Below are 19,595 nucleotides of genomic sequence, written 5' to 3'. Positions count from 1 at the left end.
TCTGTGTTTTTAATCCACACCTTGGTTGCAAAAATACTCTGTGGGAACATAGCCTGTATCGGTACATTCTGTACATGACCAAGATTGTGCATCTGGATGTGTCAAAGACCCAAAGGTGTCCATAATAATAGTGCAGTGGTACTAGTTTACTTGTGTATGTGATCATCTGAAAAATCTTATGCTTGAAAAACTTCAAAGGCTTACCATAATTATATAACTTTTTGAACCTCAGATGTGTCATTCAAGAAGCATCAAAGTAGCTTAGGTGTGTGAATGCTTTTGTGTTGTCTGTTTTCATCAATCCATTCACCTTTTATGAATTTTTTTGTATGTTCCGCTGCAAGCAAGAAAAAAAGATAATTTTAAATATTTGTTTGAATCAGTTGTTCATCAAGATCCGATATTGATCTTAATTGAAAATCTTCACTCATATAAAACAAAACGATGTATCGACAGTCAGTGAGTCATCCACCCATTGAATGGCTGGATTCCAGATCACACCTGAAATCGTTGAAATCACTGCCAGATCCAATTGGCATGAATTTTATCATAGCGGCACAGTATATTGCTCCCATGTGCCTGTGAGGGGCAGTCACTGGCATTGATGCTTTTGTTATCCAGGAACTGCCTGCACACTCTGACCACATGACACCAGGCATTGTCTTGCACCAGCAGGAACCGAGGGCCTACTGCAAGGTCTGACAGTGGCTCAGAGGATTTCCTGCCTGTACCTTACAGCGATCGGGGTACTTTTTGGCTAGAATGTCGAGCGTTGCAAGATCCTGCAAAGATATGCCTCCTGCTGTCAGAAGACAGGGTGCCAGTAGAAAACAGGGTGCCAATTTGGGATCTGGGAATTCTCAAACAAATGGGAGTCAAATTGCAAGGTGGTGAACTGTGAAGACAGGTCTCACTGCTGGGTTGATGCCTCGTGTAACAATACGTGTCCAAGTATCTGCACCATACTCCAGAGATGTGCCTACCTGGTCCTGGATTAGCTTGACTACCTGTGCAACCTGTATTGGCTGCAGAAGTTCTTTTTGTGCTACCGGTAGCAAAAATGACATAAGGAAAAACGTTTGAAGTGCACTCTGATCCCGCCTCCTTCACTGAGTGGCTGAGCGGCCCTGAGACGTAGCGTCTCGGGCGGCGTCAGACACCAGGAAGCGGCCGGGAACCGAGCACCGGAGTGCAGTGATTCGGGAACCGCCGCTGGAACCGGGGAGGTAAGTGGATGCCTTTTATTTCAGCCACCTCCTCCCCGGTCCCCCCAAAAAAGTGCCCCCACGCTGGAGCACCCCTTTAAGCAGTGCAATTCAGCAGAATTTTTATTTGGGGGGGGGGGATGAAATGGTAAAGCATAAGACTTATCTGCCGTTACGTATATGACTTGCCAGGGAGGCTCTCATGGTTGTACATTTGGACTGCAAGGATTTTACACCAACCATTCAGTATACTTGGACTGTATTATATAAATGTCCTAGAAATAGCAACACATCATCATACTGCTTGTGAAGTAGATTTGTAAAAGATGACTCATAGTATTGATCTGTGATGATCTGGGAAGGAATACCTCATAAGCAGCGCCTTAAGAATGGATCACAGACCTAAACTTAGACATATGGGAATATGCCCTTTTATTTGCATTACTAGTAAGCAGTAGTATGTCCACTATTTGCTTATCCGGATCAGTAAACAGTGACTGTGCCAGCACTTGACCTGACCGTGTGTGACTGCAGCCAAAATCTTCTGTATTTTGTTTAGATATACCATATTTCTTTATGTGTATTTACTTTTTCATGTTTGCCTTTTAGAAGATAAATTGTAAAGAACATGATGGCGTATGCCAGCGCTGTAAAGATGTCCTGGAATGGCGTGTGAAATTCAGCAAGTACAAGCCCTTGTCTCAGCCTAAGAAATGGTAAGTGACAGTGGTGTATTACCTAGATGCTGCCGCTCCAGAGCCAGGGAATTTACACGGCCTCCGCAAGCTTCCTGCTAATGCCTTTGGGGAAAACATGAATGAGTTGGGAAAACAATAAAGCTTTTATCTGAAATCTGAAACTTCTTCTATAAAGCGCGTGGCTGGAACATTAGCATTGTATATAAAATCTTTCTTGAAAGAGATCCATTATTAAAAGGGGCAGTGATGTCACTTAAAACAGAACCTAAAAAGGTAATACACCTGCCGGTTAGCTTTACCATTTATGCTAGATTCATAGGCCCATTGTCTCTGCTATTCAAACGTGACAGTAAATGCCTTGAACATTTGTCTGTTAATAAAAATGGCAATAGTATATTATACAGTAGACTCTTATACCATGGTGTATTCTAGTCCTGCTACAAATAGTTTTGTATAGTGCCCGGACGCTTCCTGGTCTGAGTTGGGACCCAGGTTATGACGTGTCAGATCCACTAACGGGGACCCACCTCTGCCGTTAACTGGCTGAGCGGGCCTGACACGTCACACGACCCGGGTCCCAAAGCAGACCAAGAAGCGGCAAGGGACCGGAGTGGCAGTACACTGCATCAGCGCTGATGTCAGGGAGGTAAGAGCATGTTATTTCTTTCAGCCTCCCCCTCCCTGGTACAAAAAAATTGCCCAGCCTGGACTTCTCCTCCTTTAATTATCTTAATCTTCAATATAAACCCTTTCCTCAACAGAAATTTTAAACTTCTGACAAATACTGATAAAAATAAAAAAATTAAATAAAAAAAAAAATTAAACCACCATACCCATATACCTTGTAAAAGTATAGACCGGACACATTGAAAAAATGTGCCACCCAGCATTTTAGACTTTATACAATTATGCATTCAACCCTTTCTGACTGCCCCACATTAACCAATGGGCTAAGCAAGGGGTGTATAGACGTGTGCTGACTAGTTCTAAATTCTATGACCAATAGTGATTGTGGCAATTACATTTCAAGATATGCCGCACTTGTTCAATCAGAGGTCTTTACTTAGGGGGCATTCACAAGTTCTGTGATTGTGGTCCGTGCACAGAAGATGTGCTGTGGACGGAAATACGGAACTCCTGTCATCACGATTTATTATGTTGCCAGGAACCCTGAACCATTTGAAATCTTCATGCTACACAGATACGCACTTAAACAGCCTTGGAGAGTAAGAGGGCTTTCACACATTTCGAGCATGGTCCATATATACGGACGATGTGCTGCGGAACTGGTTTCTGAGCTCCCAGCATCACGATTCATTATGATGCTGGGAGCGCAGCATTCCTTGTCATGTGGCCTGGATGGATTCCTAATGTGAGCTGGATGGACTCTTAATGTCGGTCTATGAGTCTATCCACTTCTTGCAGGCGGGGCAGGAGAGGAGTGTGCAACAGTCTCCCCACTTGTTCTACTGATCGTTCAGGGTCTGAACACTGTGACTGATAAAAACTTTTGGTACCTCTAGGACTTACAGGTACAGTTTAACTGTCCAGTCTGCTGCCATCCCAATGCTAACTCCCCCTGGTGTTAAAGAGGCGTTCTACAGCCCGGGCTGGAATAACTCCCCGATTCTAGCCTACCTTTTCTGGCTATTCCTCACCTGTGTGAGCACTGCACAGGTGCCTTAACGATCCAGCCCATGTGCAGTGTTCACACAGGTGAGGAATAGGAAAAATGTTCCAGTGGCATTCCTAATGGTGAAGAGGGCGGGGAGGAGGGATCGAGGGGGTGTCGCAATCCTATTGCACACACACTCTAGGCCACGCCAATTTGACTCAGGGCTGCAAGATTTAAAAGTTAGTTTTTTAGGACAATAACTGCATCACCTGCCAAACGGACCCCAGGACAGATCTTGGATTAAAAGCAGCTATCCGAAGGTATAAACGGTTTTTGGGGGTCAGATTGTGCTTGAAGTGATTTTCAGGTGACTGATTCCTTTTACAGGAACTTTTCTGCTGGCCTCTCAAAAGTGATTAGTAGGAGTTTGGTCGCTGAAACAAGTGGGTAGAATTGCCTGTTCATTTCCAGTGGACGTTGCTGAGCTCTCACATGGACAGCTGTATGAGCAGTGTACGGATTTATAGAAAGTATACCTGATAGCCAAGTAGTGCTGGGCAGGAACAGCTGAGCATTTCTACCCTATGGTTCTAGTAATTGGTGTGGCTTCTTGTGTATAACGTCATTTCTGTTTAGACTTCATGCCCATGAAATAACTGTAAAATATTTCCCGTTTACAGTGTTCCTGGAAGATGAGTGCACATGTCTCTATGTAATGCACACAAGCCGCCTAGCTATTCATACCATTCCCTTCAAGGTTATTTTAATAACATTCTGTGTGTCATATGATCAGCCTCTTAGAACGACCAATCCTGGGGGAGTTTTAGTTGTTTTAGAGGATATTATTTTCCAGACACATCACTAATTTTCGAGACAACTTGCTTTGTCTCTATTTACATCCAGTACAACCACTCTTTTCAATAGACCATTATTCTTAGATTATATGGCTGGGATTTCTTTCCCCATCTATGACTTTGTTATTCTTGGATTTTGATAGATTGAAATAATCTGATGGTTTCTTTTTGGCCAGTGCATAGTAGTTTCAAATTATGCTACATTTTGAAAACATAAACTATTTCATATATGCCTGACGGTCTGCAGAAAGTGCTTATATTAGTTTGCCAGATAAATGTTTCTAATGACTGGAAGTTTCCATCCATTTAGTTTGATGCCATATTATATTTTGTCCATGTTAGGCTACGTTCACATTAGCGTTTGACCATCCGGCACTATTCCGTCTACCTTTTCCATTTTAGAGTAAGCAAAACGGAAACTGTCGGATCCGTTAAAATCCCCATAGATTCCCATGCTATTTTAGTGTGCTCCGTTTGCCCTAATTGTGCTCCGTTTGCATGCAATCCGTTCAAGATCCGTTTTTTTTTAACTGAAGAAAGAATAGTGTTTGCAGTATTTTTCTTTCCGCTTAAAAAAACGGATCACGAACGGAAGTGTAGTCAATGAGGACGGATCTAAAACGGAAGGTATTTCCGTTCACATGCGTTTTTTTCATCCGTTTTTGCACTGAGAATGCGCAGAAGCAGCAAGAAACCGAAGAAGAAAAATAAACGGATAGAAAAACGGATGCTTACTGATGTAAACGGATGCAAACTGATGTACAAAAGTCAGTTTTTTTAAGCCAAAATACAAACGGACCATTAAAAAAAGATGAACATTTTGCAATCAGTTTGCATCAGTCTGCTCATCAGTTTATGCTCATCCATTTAATTAATATAGACGGATCTGTTAGAAACTAAGAAAAACGCTAGTGTGGCCGAGCCCTAAGGCACAATACATTGCACATACACTCACCAGCCACTTTATTAGGTACTCCTGTCCAACTGCACGTTACCGCTTAATTTCTAATCAGCCAATCACATGGTGCATTTAGGCATGTAGACATGGTCAAGACAATCTCCTGCAGTTCAAACCGAGCATCAGTATGGGGAAGAAAGGTGATTTGAGTGCCTTTGAACGTGGCATGGTTGTTGGTGCCAGAAGGGCTGGTCTGAGTATTCCAGAAACTGCTGAGCTACTGGGATTTTCACGCACAACCATCTCTAGGGTTTACAGAGAATGGTCCGAAAAAGAAAAAACATCCAGTGAGCGGCAGTTCTGTGGGCGGAAATGCCTTGTTGATGCCAGAGGTCAGAAGAGAATGGGCAGACTGGTTTGAACTGATAGAAAGGCAACAGTGACTCAAATAGCCAATTACAACCAAGGTAGGCAGAAGAGCATCTCTGAACGCACAGTACGTTGAACTTTGAGGCAGATGGGCTACAGCAGCAGAAGACCACACCGGGTGCCACTCCTTTCAGCTAAGAACAGGAAACTGAGGCTACAATTTGCACAAGCTCATCGAAATTGGACAGTAGAAGATTGGAAAAACGTTGCCTGGTCTGATGAGTCTCGATTTCTGCTTGAACATGACAATGAGTTCACTGTACTCAAATGGCCTCCACAGTCACCAGATCTCAATCCAATAGAGCATCTTTGGGATGGGGTGGAACGGGAGATTCGCATCATGGATGTGCAGCCGACAAATCTGTGGCAACTGTGTGATGCCATCATGTCAATATGGACCAAAATCTCTGAGGAATGCTTCCAGCACCTTGTTGTATCTGTGCCACGAAGAATTGAGGCAGTTCTGAAGGCAAAAGGGGGTCCAACCCATTACTAGCATGGTGTACCTAATAAAGTGGCCGGTGAGTGTATACTATAGTCACCTTTGTACGGTGGGGGGGGGGGGAATTGGGTTCTATGATTTGTTTCAAATCCCTTCCCACTTCTAAAATGTTTTGGCCTTCGATTCTTCTAAGAGATATATTGGAACTTTGATAAGAGAACTATGTGTAAGAAAGGAGACATATAATATTACATAGTTACATAGTTAATACGGTTGAAAAAAGACACATGTCCATCAAGTTCAACCAAGGAGGGGATGGATACAGGGAAGGGGGAGGGGTGATAGGTTCTATACATATGCATTTATATTATTTTGCTCTAAGAACTTGTCTAGCCCTGTTTTGAAGCCCTCTACTGTTGTTGCTGTGACCAGATCCTGTGGTAGACTGTTCCACAGATTCACAGTTCTCATGGTAAAGAAGGCTTGTCGCCTCCGGAGATTGAACCTTTTTTTCTCCAGGCGGAGGCAGTGCCCTCTTTTCCTTTGAGGGTGTTTTACCTGGAACATCTTTTCCCCATATTTCTTGTACGGGCCATTTATATATTTAAATAAGTTAATCATATCTCCCCTTAAACATCTCTTCTCCAGACTAAACAAATGTAATTCTTTTAATCTCTTCTCATAACTAAGATGCTCTATTCCCCTTATTAGTTTAGTTGCCCGTCTTTGTACCCTCTCCAGCTCTAGAACATCCTTTTTATGAATCGGGTTCCAAAACTGCACAGCATACTCCAGATGAGGCCGCACCAAATCTTTATAAAGCGGTAATATTATATCCCTGTCCCGTGAGTCCATGCCTGTTTTAATGCATGACAATATCCTACTGGCCTTAGAAGCAGCTGACTGACATTGTGTACTGTTCTGTAGTCTATTATCTACAAGTACACCCAGATCCTTCTCTATCAGTGACTCTCCCAGTGTAACTCCCCCCAGGACATATGATGCATGCGGGTTATTAGTACCCAGGTGCATAACTTTACATTTATCCACATTGAACCTCATTTGCCAAGTGGACGCCCAAACACTCAGTGTGTCTAAGTCATCCTGTAACATCTGCACATTCTCCATAGACTGTACTGTACTACAAAGCTTGGTGTCATCTGCAAAGAAGGCTGTGTGACTTCCGGTCATTCCGTATGCTGTGTAATTTTGTTGTGCAGAGAGGAAATAAAAGGACACAGTACATGGTGCGGGAAGCCTTCTTTGAAATGTGAAGCATCCTTTAAGAACAATGAGGCTACGTTCACATTAGCGTTCGTCCTTTCGGCACATTTCCGTCATTCTTTTCCGTTTTGGAGACAGCGAAATGGAAATTGTAGGATCCGTTATAATCCTATAGGTTTTAATAATATTTTATTGCGCTCCCTTTGACCAAATAGTGCTCCGCTAGCATGCAATCCTTTCAAGTTACGTTTTTCTGAACAGACGAAAACATTTTGCAGTATTTTGTTTGCAATATTTTTTCCGTTTTTTTAAAACGGAACTTAAACGGATCGATGCAATCCGTTTTTTTTATTTTTTTTATAATGATAGTCAATGGTGACGGATCGAAACGGAAAGTTAATACGTTTGCATCCGTTGTTCAAGTTTCCGTCCCATTCCGTTTTCTAGTTGGAGCATGCGCAGAAGGGGAGAGAAGACAGGAAGTTCTTCTGGGAAGGAAGGGGAGGAGCTGAAAAAAACCCACTGAAACACGAACGGAATTACAAACAGATGACAACGGAAGCAAACATATTGCAAGCTTCCACTAATTTTACTAAAATAAACGGATACACTAACATTTTTTGCTATCCGTTTGCATCCGTTGACATCCGTTAGCAAATCCGTCTTTAGCTATCCGTTTACAAAAAATTTACGGATCCGTCAGTTTCGTGTAAAAACGCTAGTGTCGCAGAGCCCTTAAGATGTGTGTTTGGACACATTACTTGGAGCACCGGAGTAGTATTCTGCAATTTGTGCACTACCGTTTTGTCAGAACGATTAAAAACATTGTACTCTGATCCCTTTTGTCGTCAAGCTGTACATCCATAGGATCGGTTTAAGTGGATATTTTTCCTCGATAACATCATTCTTGGTATATTGGTAGTTTCTTTTAAAGCCTGGCCCTGAAAACCATACCCTGTTTAGAATCACTCAGTTCACTAAATTCTGGGGGTATTTACACAGGAAATCAGACATTACAGAATTACACCCTAATTGTTCAAACAAGTTGATTGTGGGCTGCTCACAAGAGTTTACAGTCCCTGAGAAACCTTGCTTTTTATTTCTTACTTCTTCAAGTTAGTTTAGGCTAAAAAAAAATATGAAATGAAAAATTGCCACAAAAAATTGTCTGCTGGATACTGTGACTGATACATAGAGAATGTGCCCACTTGATATTACACTGCACTAGGCTTTCCCGTTACCTAGCTATTGGTTGCCGTACTTTCACCACCAAATGTGCCAATTAACCCATACACCCAGGGCTGAGGAGTCTTGGAGTTGGGAGTCAGAACTAGTTTTGGCTGGAGTCTGAGTCTGAGTGGGATTTGGAGTCGGAAAAAAATGTACCGACTTCGACTCCAGCTTTAAAAAAATCTTTAAAAAATGTAGAATTGAATTTTGATATGAATTTTACAAGTTTTGTTCATGAATATATATTATGAGCAACATTCTAATAGGACACTGGCCCTATTAGATAAGGGTGGTCGGGGAAAAGTTGACGGTCACTATTTGGCAGTTTGTTTCTGAGCTGGAAGAGTCCATTGTGTTGGGGGAGATCTGTGCTGGTCTCTTCCTGGATGCTTGGTGACTGTATGTAAGCAGCAGTGTAATATGGAGATATCCTGTGTAATATAGAGGAGGAGGAGAAGACATAAATAGTGTAGCAGTAACCTCTGTCCTTAGTGTGGTGTTTTCTCTCTGGGAGAAGATTGTGTGTTTTTCTTCAGTGTTCTATGGCTGTGTGTGTGTGCGCTATGACTGCAGCAGGCTGTGTGTGTGTGCTATGACTGCAGAAGGCTGTGTGTGTGCTATGGCCGCAGCAAGCTGTGTGTGTGTGTGTGGTGTGCGCTATGGCTGCAGCAAGCTGTGTGTGCGCTATAGCTGCAGCAGGCTGTGTGGGTGTGTGTATGCTATGGCTGCAGCAGGCTGTGTGTGTGTGCTATTGCGTGCCCCCACAGTGACCTTCTATATCACTGTGTGACCCCTCTCTATATCACTATGTGTGACCCCCCCCTGTATATCACTATGGCTGACCTATATTACAGGTATCTGCCATTGTTAGCAGTGTTATGTGTCTGTGTGTATGGTGAATATTTAGTTAGAAATATAGAAGATTGTCAGATTGTCAGGAAAAGACCATTTGCTCCATCTATTCTTGTTGTGAGTAGTTCAGGACATGGAGGCTGGAGACTGGCTGCATCCACCGCACACACAGGAGAATCTGCTTTATATCTTTGCCTTGTTCCCTCAGAAGTCGCCCCAGGATCATGTAGGACATTAGGGAGAAGCTGCTGAGCCAGTGTAATAAATAACTCCCCTGGTATATGACTGGCCATTTATGAAGGAGCAGGAGTCGGGAGTCAGAGTTTGAGTCGGTCCTGATAAAATTCAGGAGTCTGAGTCGGAGCTGCGGCTTACCGACTCCACAGCCCTGCATACACCATTAACTAGGTACTCACTGCTGCTTGTCCCCATGACAGTTGTTAAACTACAGTAAAATGGTATGAACCTAAGCACACTCTCCCCAATGGGGGGGGTAGAAAAAAAACCTAAAAACCTAAACTTGATCCAAACTATAGGTCATTTTCTGATGACACATTCCCTTTAAGTACATGTCCATTTTATAAACATAAGTGCAGCTCTCTAGATGGCTAATAAAACATTATTCATACAAATACCATGCAATACTTAATGGGGTTTTCTGAGCTTAGAAAAAATATAAAAAAGTATCTTTACGTGTTTAAATGCTTACCAGGTTTGTGATGTACTAAGGTGGCATTTTAACACATGTTTATTATTTTCTTCCTATTGTTTGGCTGTTGCCAGTCTAAGCCTTGTGTTACAGCCCATCTTCCAGTTTAGAAATAATTTCCCAGTTCTGCTGGTTGTTACTGCAGTCAACAAGCTTGTCTGACATAGAGAAAGGTATCTATTGGCACGTTAGCTCTTCCTACCTGGGGTAACAGTACAAGATTATATATACTTTTTTTCTTGCTATAGACACAATGTTTTATGTACCCTTTAGAGTTCTTCTATGTATTATACTAGCTAATATATTTGATATCCTGTATTATGGTCCACATGAATAATCATGCCTACAATGGGTTGTCCATGTACTGTTGGCTGTCTAATGACCATAGGCTTCTTTTGACTACTATCATATGGTCTTATATTAGGTATACAGCTATTGTTATAGCCTTGTTGTTTATTTAAAAAGATTATCCAGAATTAGAAAAAGCACAGATACTTGCTTGCAAGAACAGCACCACACCTGTCCCCAGGTTGTATTCAGCTCTATTGACGTCAATGGAACTGAGCTGCAAAACCACACCTAAACTGAGGACAGGAGTGGTGCTGTTTCTGGAGGAAAGCGGCCATGTTTTTACTGGCCTGGATAACCCCTTTAACATAAGGTCAACTGGTAGATGAATAATGATGTATTATGCCAACATGGTAAATGTTGAGTGTTATTTGCTTTGTGGTGAACACAAGGAGCAGCCATTTAAGTCACACCTTAGTGAAACAGGATCCCCGAAGGCCAGGGTACTTGCTGGTCAGGTATCTGGAGAAACCCTAGCTTGTGAGCGGACTGCGCTGTGCCTGGGTGTAGTCTCCCTTTCAGTTCAGGTATGTCTGTGATGTCACAGTGAGTCATTATGCACACAGTGTCTAGGAATGTCTTCAGGTGAGTAAGCCGCCGCTACCACACTAGCTGCAGGTTTTCTCTACATTCCTGAAGGTTGCAGGGTTTTTTCTGAAATCTTTTGGTTTCGAAAGTGTTGAGCTTAAACTATTTTCCTTGTTTAATAGATTTCATCAAAGGTAACCTGTGACCAGGAGGTATTCTGTACATAAGGGCATCTACAATCTCTGTTGTGTATATAGTACTGACTGCTTACTGTCTTAGAGGACAATGAGAGGGGAAATTTATTGCAAGCTATTTACTTGCTCCTTGGCTGTTAAACCTGAAACCTTTATAGGGCGAAGCTTTTGAAGTGTAAGGCCCGGCTCACTGGTTGGTCAGGTCAAGTTCAGATCAGTCAGAGGTCGCTTAACACCTATACAGGCCACAAAACATTCTCATGCATATTTGAACTTGGGGCCAAATGCCAAACTGAAAGGGGAGAGGACTGCCAGGGTTCAGTGCTTGTGTACATCCGATGCAGGAGATGCAATGAGAAACCCCTTTATTCTCAGCCAGTGGTCGGTGGGCTGAGAGTAAAATTTTTCTTTGACACATAGCCTGTTGGTTAGGTTGGCATCTCGGTAGCATTTCAGTGGTTATCCTAAGAAGTCTGGTCCCGTTCCTGCAGCCTACAGATTCTTTCAAGTGTCGTGTCGCAGATTGTCAACCTATAGGGGAAGAAAATCCATGCTCTTTCCTCGTGACATACACTTGTCTGTTACTACGGCATTGGCATTTAGCCCCTAGACCAGCAGCAGCTTTAGCTCATCATCGTTCAGCAGTAGCCTGTCCTCTGGGGGCTGTCCAGGTATTTAGTGCTGCACTGTGGGGTCTTCTGCTGCGGGAAGATATTTAGTGCTGCACTTGTGTGCTACAATGTGATATTTAATCAGTGCTATTGTGGTGGTAATACATTTCACTGAATGGTAGTATATGCTCATGGATGCGGCCCCCGACATCACCAGCGGATAAGGTCTAAACAGAAAAAGTTTGAGAACCTTCTGGAGCAAGGTGGGGCTTACTCCCTCCAGGCAGTCACTAGCCATTGACTTATTAGCGGCAATATCAATACCAATACCAATTGGGCTGATATTGTTCTGTGAACCGCTGTATACAGCTTCTGTGCGGCCTGTGGCATGTACCGACTGCAGCAGGAGCTGTATACCCGCAGCTGCTCAGAAGCTGTATACAGCGGTTCAGGGAACCATATCAGCCCAATTGGGCTGATTGATTCCCTTTAATCCCCCTAAAATGGAAACAAACGGCTCCCCCTTCACAAGCAGAATGGCTGAACAAGACAAATCAAATTTGTAGTTTCGAGGAGCTCGCTTTTTGGGCCAACAGAACACGATAGATTTCTAAAACTGTGGAAGCCTTGGCTAGAATCCCAATATGCCTCCTCGGTAAATCTACTGACTCTGACTCCCCCTTCAAGCCCCCAAGAACAGGCCGGTGAGGCAGAAGCACACTAGAGGTTCCCTGGTAGTAGGGCGTGGTCTGATCGGAATACCTCTTTAACCCCCTCTCCTTCTCTTGCCCCTTTCTCCTTTCCCCTCTATATTCTCTTCCTACTTCCTAGGTCTCTCCAGATTGGTAAGGCTAGTATTTTTCCAGAGGCAGATCAGGTGGGCTGGCTTCTCACCTCTGCACTACCTGATCTTCCACATTTAATACTTCTAAAACAAAAAGAAAACAAAAGGGCGTTTCTTGATGCAATATTGTAGAAGTAGCCAAGGGGTGATTTTCCGCCAGAACCAAGCAGAAGACAGGGTGTCCTCTCAAGAAGTGGCGCAGGTGATCAGTAGAAAAGGGCAGTATCAGAACCGCATAGGGTGTGATTAGTCGTCTTAAAGGAGCAATTATGGGTTCACTAGTCACTAGCAAAAACTAAATCTATTATGGCAGTGTTTCTCCCCTCTAATGCAGGAGGGCCTTTCTCAAGCATTTTCCTCTCCTTTCCCCTCTATATTCTCTTCCTACTTCCTAGGTCTCTCCAGAATGATGAGGCTAGTACTTTTCCAGAGGCCGATCAGGTGTGCTGGCTTCTCACCTCTGCACTACCTGATCTTCCACACTGAATACTTGTGTTAATGTAACATTTTGTTACTGTGTTTCTGTTTTTACAAATGATTGCATCCATTCCCTTGATGCCTAGTTAACTCTATTGCTGTCACTGGAATATTGTTGATGATGTTTCTTGACCTTTGTTTCTTTTGTTGTATATATAAAATAATAAAAAAAAATGTAAAAAAAAAAAATCAGAAGCCCTGTTCTAGTGTTTTGCTACCTTGACTCTGTTGTGTGACTTAAAGTGACTGTACCCACAATCTACCCACTCCAAACCACTTGTACCTTTAGATAGCTGCTTTTAATCCAAGATCTGTCCTGGGGTCCGTTCGGCAGGTGATGCAGTTATTGTCCTAAACAACTTTTAAACTTGCAGCCCTGTGTCAAATTGAAGTGGCCTACATTGTGTATGCATTAGGCTGGCACAACCTCTCTGTCCCTCCTCCCCGCCCTCTTCATCATTAGAAATGCTCCAGTCAGGTATTTTCCTATTCATCACCTGTGTGAGCACGGCACATGGGCTGGATCGTTAAGACACCTGTGCAGTTTTCACTGCAGAGAAATAGTAAAAATCCTGCCAGTGGCATTCCTAATGATGAAGAGGGTGGAGAGGAGGGACGGAGAGGCGGTGCAAGGTTAGGGCACAGACACTCTAGATCATGCCAATTTGGCACAGGGCTGCAAGGTAAAAAGTTGTTTTTTTTGGACAATAACTGCATCACCTGCCGAACGGACCGCAGGGCAGATCTTGGATTAAAGTGGTTTGGGGGGGGGGGACAGATTTTGGGTACAGAGGCGCTTTAAGAAATTGGCTGTTGAATTTTCGGGTGTTCACTCTTTGGCAATGATTCTTACAGGGGGTATTTAGGCTTAGTACTTAGGTTGCATACCAACATGCAGCCAAAACCGCAACCACATTTGGTCAACGATAGCCATTCAGTGTTGCTGGGATTATCAGCAAAATCGTGCGGCTGTTGGTAACGCCGTGGGGGGCAGTGTATCAGCCACAACCTGTGAGCACAGATGTGGGAACATGGCCTTAGCCTTTCCCCCTTAAAAGATTTATTCTGCAAATAAGCTGCTATAAGTATATGCTCTCATTATAACTAGGCCACATAAATTCCAGGGCAAAAAAAAATTGCATAATATTATAGTCTCCTCTATAATAATAATTTAATGACCTCGTGAAAGGTTTCCTCATATCACAGGCAGGAGTGGCCTCTTTGTGGAGAAGAACAAAGTAAAGTAGGAGTCACTTGTGGACCCCTGCAAGGTGCTGATGCCAGCACTACACATCAAGTTAGGGCCCATAAAACAATTTGTCACAACCCTATATGAAGAGTCAACAGCTTTCAAGTATCTTTAAGATCTTTCCTTTAAGCTGTCTAAAGCACGGGTCAAAGCTGGTGTCTTTGTTGGACCACACACCAAAAAGATCCTGGACTGCAGCAAATGTCCCCAGAAGCTAAATAGGAAGCAGAAGGCGGCTTGGAACAGTTTCATCGCAGTGGTTCATGGCTTCCTTTGCAATCACAGGGCTGAAAACGATGCCCACCTGGTTCAGTCTCTAATAGAGAACTAATGGTAATTCGGCCGATTGCACGATTGACGATTTTGAATGAACGATGTTTTTTTTTATAACGATCAGCGTTTAGACGGAACGATACATTGTACGGAAAAATCGTTTTGCGATCGTTTTGCGATCATATAAGCCTATCTCACACATAGGTGAAATCGTTGAAAGACTGTTTACATGGAACAATCTGCAAATTTTTTGCGAACGATCAACAAAGATTTGAGAACATGTTGAAAGATCAATATGAACGATTTCTCGCTTGTAGCTTGATCGTTCGATGTGTTTACACGTACGATTATCGTTCGAATTTGATCGTTATCGTGCAAATTCTAAGGATATATCATCCCGTGTAAAACCACCATAAGCTGCCATGGGCTGCAGGATGTCACTTAAAGTCCATATCCTTGATGCTCATCTTGATAAATTCAGAGATAACATGGACGCTTATCCAGAGGAGCAAGGCAAGCGCTTTCACCAGCACCTTTAAATGCCGTTACCAAGGACAGTATGATGAGAACATGATGGGAGATTATATTTGGGGGCAGATTTGTGACTGTGATTTGCAGTATAATCATAACTCCAGGAAATATACTCATTTTTGAGCTGTTGTACACAGCATTTATCGCATTTCAGTTGCATGTTTAGAGTAAAATGTTGATTGTTTTTTTTGATACGAGCTAAAATGTCATGTAAGTTCTCAATAAATAAAAAACTAGCACAGGCCTTTGGCATAAAATCAAAGTTCAGTTAGAAATATTGGTGTTTTCTTTAATCAAGTTTATACATGAGCAGTTGAAATATAACAGAACCCAGGAACAAAAATTGTGTTACAGAGTGTAATTGATAACCATGTAGATGGGCCAGAAATCGGTCCACAAACAAACACTTGTTTGTTGGCTTATTTGGATCCTTTGATGTGCTGCTGATAAAGAGGATTTTATTGGCTGCAGGTCACCCTGTGTAATCATGTGCGGTAACAGTGATGCACTTAAAGGAGAAGTCCGGTAAATAATTTTATTAAGTATTGTATTGCCCCCCAAAAGTAATACAAATGACCAATATACACTTATTACAGGAAATGCTTATATAGAGCTTTTTTCCTGCACTTACTACTGCATCAAGGCTTCACTTACTGGATAACATGGTGATGTCACGACCCGACTCCCAGAGCTGTGCGGGCTGTGGCTGCTGGAGAGGATGATGGCAGAGGGATGCTCAGTGTCCCTCCAGTGCCCTGTGTCCCTCAGTGTCCCTCTGCCATTATCCTCTCCAGCAGCCACAGCCCGCACAGCTCTGGGAGTCGGGTCATGACATCACCATTTTATCCAGGAAGTGAAGCCTTGATGCAGTAGTAAGTGAAGGGAAAAAGCACTTTATAAGTATTTGCTGTAATAAGCGTATATTGGTAATTTGTACTTTTGGTAGGCAATACAATACTTAAATTACTTATAAAATTTATGCCTGACTTGTCCTTTAATGGTCCACACAACTGATCTGCAAACAAGTGCAGATCAGTGAGATTGTCACTCATCTTCTGCAGCCTGACAGCCCATGTATAAGGGCCCATAAGTCTTTCCTGATTTTATGCCACCATTTTTGTAGCCCGTCTTTGGACTTGTTCTCTTTTATCAATATATTTTCATGTTAGTGAGGTCTCCAGAACTGGACACAGTATTCCAGATATGGTCTTAATAAAGCTCTATATAGCAGGATCACTATTGCCCTCTTCCTACTGGTTATACCTCTAGCTATACCAGCATTCCCTTAGCTCTCCCCACCGCCTGGCTGCACTGGTGACTCATTTTGAGGCTGTATTACATACTTCATGTAGTGTTTCTCAGTGTTCCTTGAATAGGGAGATTCACAGAAATTACATCAGAATGCCCCAAGGCTGTGATCAGTGACCTATTAAAAGCAAAGCATGCGGACAGTGCATGTGCCCCTTAGAGACTTATGTTTTGTTGGTTTAAAATGTAGTCTTCAGGGTTGAACGGTCCATTTATATATATAATATATATATATATATATATATATATATATATATATATATATAAAACTTTGTAGTACATCTGTCTTGTAACAGTCTCCTTTTGCAGTCGAGAAAATGTTTATATCTTTTATTCTTTCTTCTGCGGTTTAGAGCCTTAGTGTCATCTCTAATTTTCAGTGTGATTTTTGGGCCATTCTTCTGTGTGTGTTCTGTAATAAGACTGTCATCTGGCCCTGTGAGATTATGAATCAAAGTTTTGGCCTTTAAAGCTTTAATATTGAGCAATTATTTCTAAATCTTCTATTTTTACTTGAGCCCAGTCTTCTGCGCATTTAACAGTGGGAGACTATGACAATTGTTTTCATAGTTTATCTCATAAGCTTGATGCGGATATTACTAGCACTGGCTTATGATTCTTCATACTCTTTAATAAGCTTATTGTGATGGTGCTATAGAAATAAACATGATTTTTAGCTGAGGATACTTCGCTTTATATCGCCACGCTGTATCCTCAGCAACATTATTTTTCCTTTGCACCTGTTTTGATTGATTTCACCCATTAAGTTGACAATATAAAGGCTTAAGGGGTTGTCCAGCAATTTTTTTTTCTTCCAAATCAACTGGTTTCAGAAAGTTATATAGATTTGTAATTTTACTTCTATTTAAAAATCTTAAGTCTTCCCATACTTATCAGCTGCTGTATGTCCTGCAGGAAATGTTGTTTTCTTTTTAGTCTGACACAGTGCTCTCTGCTGCCACTTCTGTCCATGTCAGGAACTGTCCAAAGCAGGAGAGGTTTCCCATGGAAATGTGCTGCTGCTCTGGACAGTTCCTTTCTCAGACAGAGATGGCAGAAGAGAGCACTGTGTCAGACTAAAACGAATCCACCATTTCCTGCAGGACATACAGCAGCTGATTAGTATGGGAAGACTTGAGATTTTTAAATAGAATGACATTACAAATCTATATAAAATTTCTGAAACCAGTTGATATAAAAGAGAAAAGATTTTTGCTGGATAACCCCTTTAATATTATTTGAGAATAAAAGCCCTGTAGAAACCACCTTGGTTCAGAGTTAGCTTGTGAGTTCCTATTTTCTAATCGGTTTTATTAATATACCTTAACCATATATATCACGGGTACTCAACAGCTTTTAGTGAAGGTCCACTTACTGGGGTCTATTGTCAGGCGAAAGTCCGAGCTGAACATCAGTAGTAAATGTGTTTTGTTACTTTTCACAAACGTTGTTAAACTATTTACATACAGAATTGAGGCTTATTAGTGGGAAAACTGGCATTTTTTTCTCTCTCTCATCAGCCCTTTGAAATTAGGTACAAAGGGGGTGACTTCCCCCAGTAGTATATAGCCCCTCCCTGTGCGCTCCCCCAGCAGTATATAGCCCCCCTGTTGCACCCCCAGCAGTATATAGCCCCCCTGTTGCACCCCCAGTAGTATATAGACCCCTGTGTGCTCCCCCAGTAGTATATAGACCCCTGTGTGCTCCCCCAGTAGTATATAGACCCCTGTGCGCTCCCCCAGTAGTATATAGACCCCTGTGCGCTCCTACAGTAGTACATAACCCCCTGTGCGCTCTCCCAGTAGTAAATAGCCCCTCTGTGCGCTCCCCCAGTAGTATATAGCCCCCTGTGCACTCCCCAGCAGTATATAGCCCCCCTGTGCTCTCCCCTCAGTAGTATATAGACCCCTGCTTTCTGCTCCCCAGTAGTATATAGCCCCCTATGCACTCCCCCAGTAGTATATAGACCCCCCTCCCATATAGCATATAACATAAAAAAACAAACACTTATACTCACCTGGGTCCAGGCGTCTCCTCTTCTCTTTTCCTCTTGTGGCCGCACTGCACTCCCCTTGTCCTGACGCTGGCGCTCCAGTGAAGTCAGAGAGCCGCCTCTTGTGACTGCTGCGGCCACAAGAGAGACTGACAGGGAGGGAGCCAATGGCTCCCTCTCTGTCGCTGCTGCTGCACGGTAACTACGAGCGCTCATAGTTACTGTGCAGAGCGCAGCTCAGTATACAGGTATACTGAGCTGCAGCAGAGGTCCGGACAGCTGGCCTCCGCAGTCCGCCAGTTGAGGACCCCGATATATACGAAAATTCAGTTTTCTGCTAAAAGGGCCTATTGACACAGAGCAAACATGTCAACTGTTGTGAGCGGAGGCGCGCAAGCCCTCTCATAGACATGCTGTTGACACTGAGGCAGACTGAGATCTCCGCTGCGGAATTCCACTGAATTTGCTCAGTATGAACAGGCCCTAACCTAATAAATGCCTTTTAATCTACTAGGCCGCAAGGCAAATAATTTGAGTGTTTGGTTTACTATATTGTGTGTTACAAATATGGGGTAAGTACTGTGATTTATACATACGGCTTTGTGTCTTTACAGTGTGAAGTGCAGAAGACAGTGAAGGATGCTTACCATATCATTTGCAAGCCGTGTGCCCTTCAGCTCGAACTTTGTGCCAAGTGTGGAAAAAAAGAAGACCTTGTTCAGCCGTAAGTAGGAAGTAGACATACTGACTTGTAGTGGTGATGAAAGCCATAGCCTGGAGATAGAAGTAAAGCCTGACATAACTAAACTGTACAAAACTTTGTGCTTATGAGAAAAGTCAGTCTTTGTAAATTCTTCAAAAGTGGAATGAAAAGTTTTTTCTCTTGTTGTTATATAATGGAATATTCAGACTTTCTTACAGTTCTTAATTTTTTTATTTAATTTATGACTCCATCAAATATATATATATATATATATATATATATATATATATATATATATATATACTCTACACTTTTTTTTTTTTTTTCCTAATGTGACCTTTGTCTCAACGCATTCAAAACATGCCCTATTTCCAGCTATA

At 42.5% G+C, this 19,595-nt stretch overlaps 1 protein-coding gene across 2 annotated transcripts in view; it reads left to right on the top strand.

Annotated features, from left to right (window-relative positions):
• C3H9orf85 (chromosome 3 C9orf85 homolog) overlaps window positions 1-19,595 on the top strand; it is a 33,059-nt gene that overhangs the window by 9,376 nt on the left and 4,088 nt on the right. Inside the window, exons 2-4 of one of the 2 annotated variants that reach the window (XM_069961853.1) lie at window positions 1,815-1,921; window positions 9,470-9,485; window positions 19,139-19,236. In XM_069961853.1, the coding sequence (XP_069817954.1) occupies window positions 1,815-1,921; window positions 9,470-9,485; window positions 19,139-19,236 (221 nt within the window). Of the gene's footprint in view, window positions 1-1,814; window positions 1,922-9,469; window positions 9,486-19,126; window positions 19,237-19,595 lie in introns of those variants that run through there. The other variant, XM_069961852.1, reaches the window with a different exon arrangement.

This window comes from Dendropsophus ebraccatus, chromosome 3 (assembly GCF_027789765.1).
Source record: "Dendropsophus ebraccatus isolate aDenEbr1 chromosome 3, aDenEbr1.pat, whole genome shotgun sequence".
In the NCBI taxonomy this organism is placed as follows: domain Eukaryota; kingdom Metazoa; phylum Chordata; class Amphibia; order Anura; family Hylidae; genus Dendropsophus; species Dendropsophus ebraccatus.
Note: the sequence above shows the minus strand (reverse complement) of the source record. Positions and strands in the feature narration are given on the sequence as shown.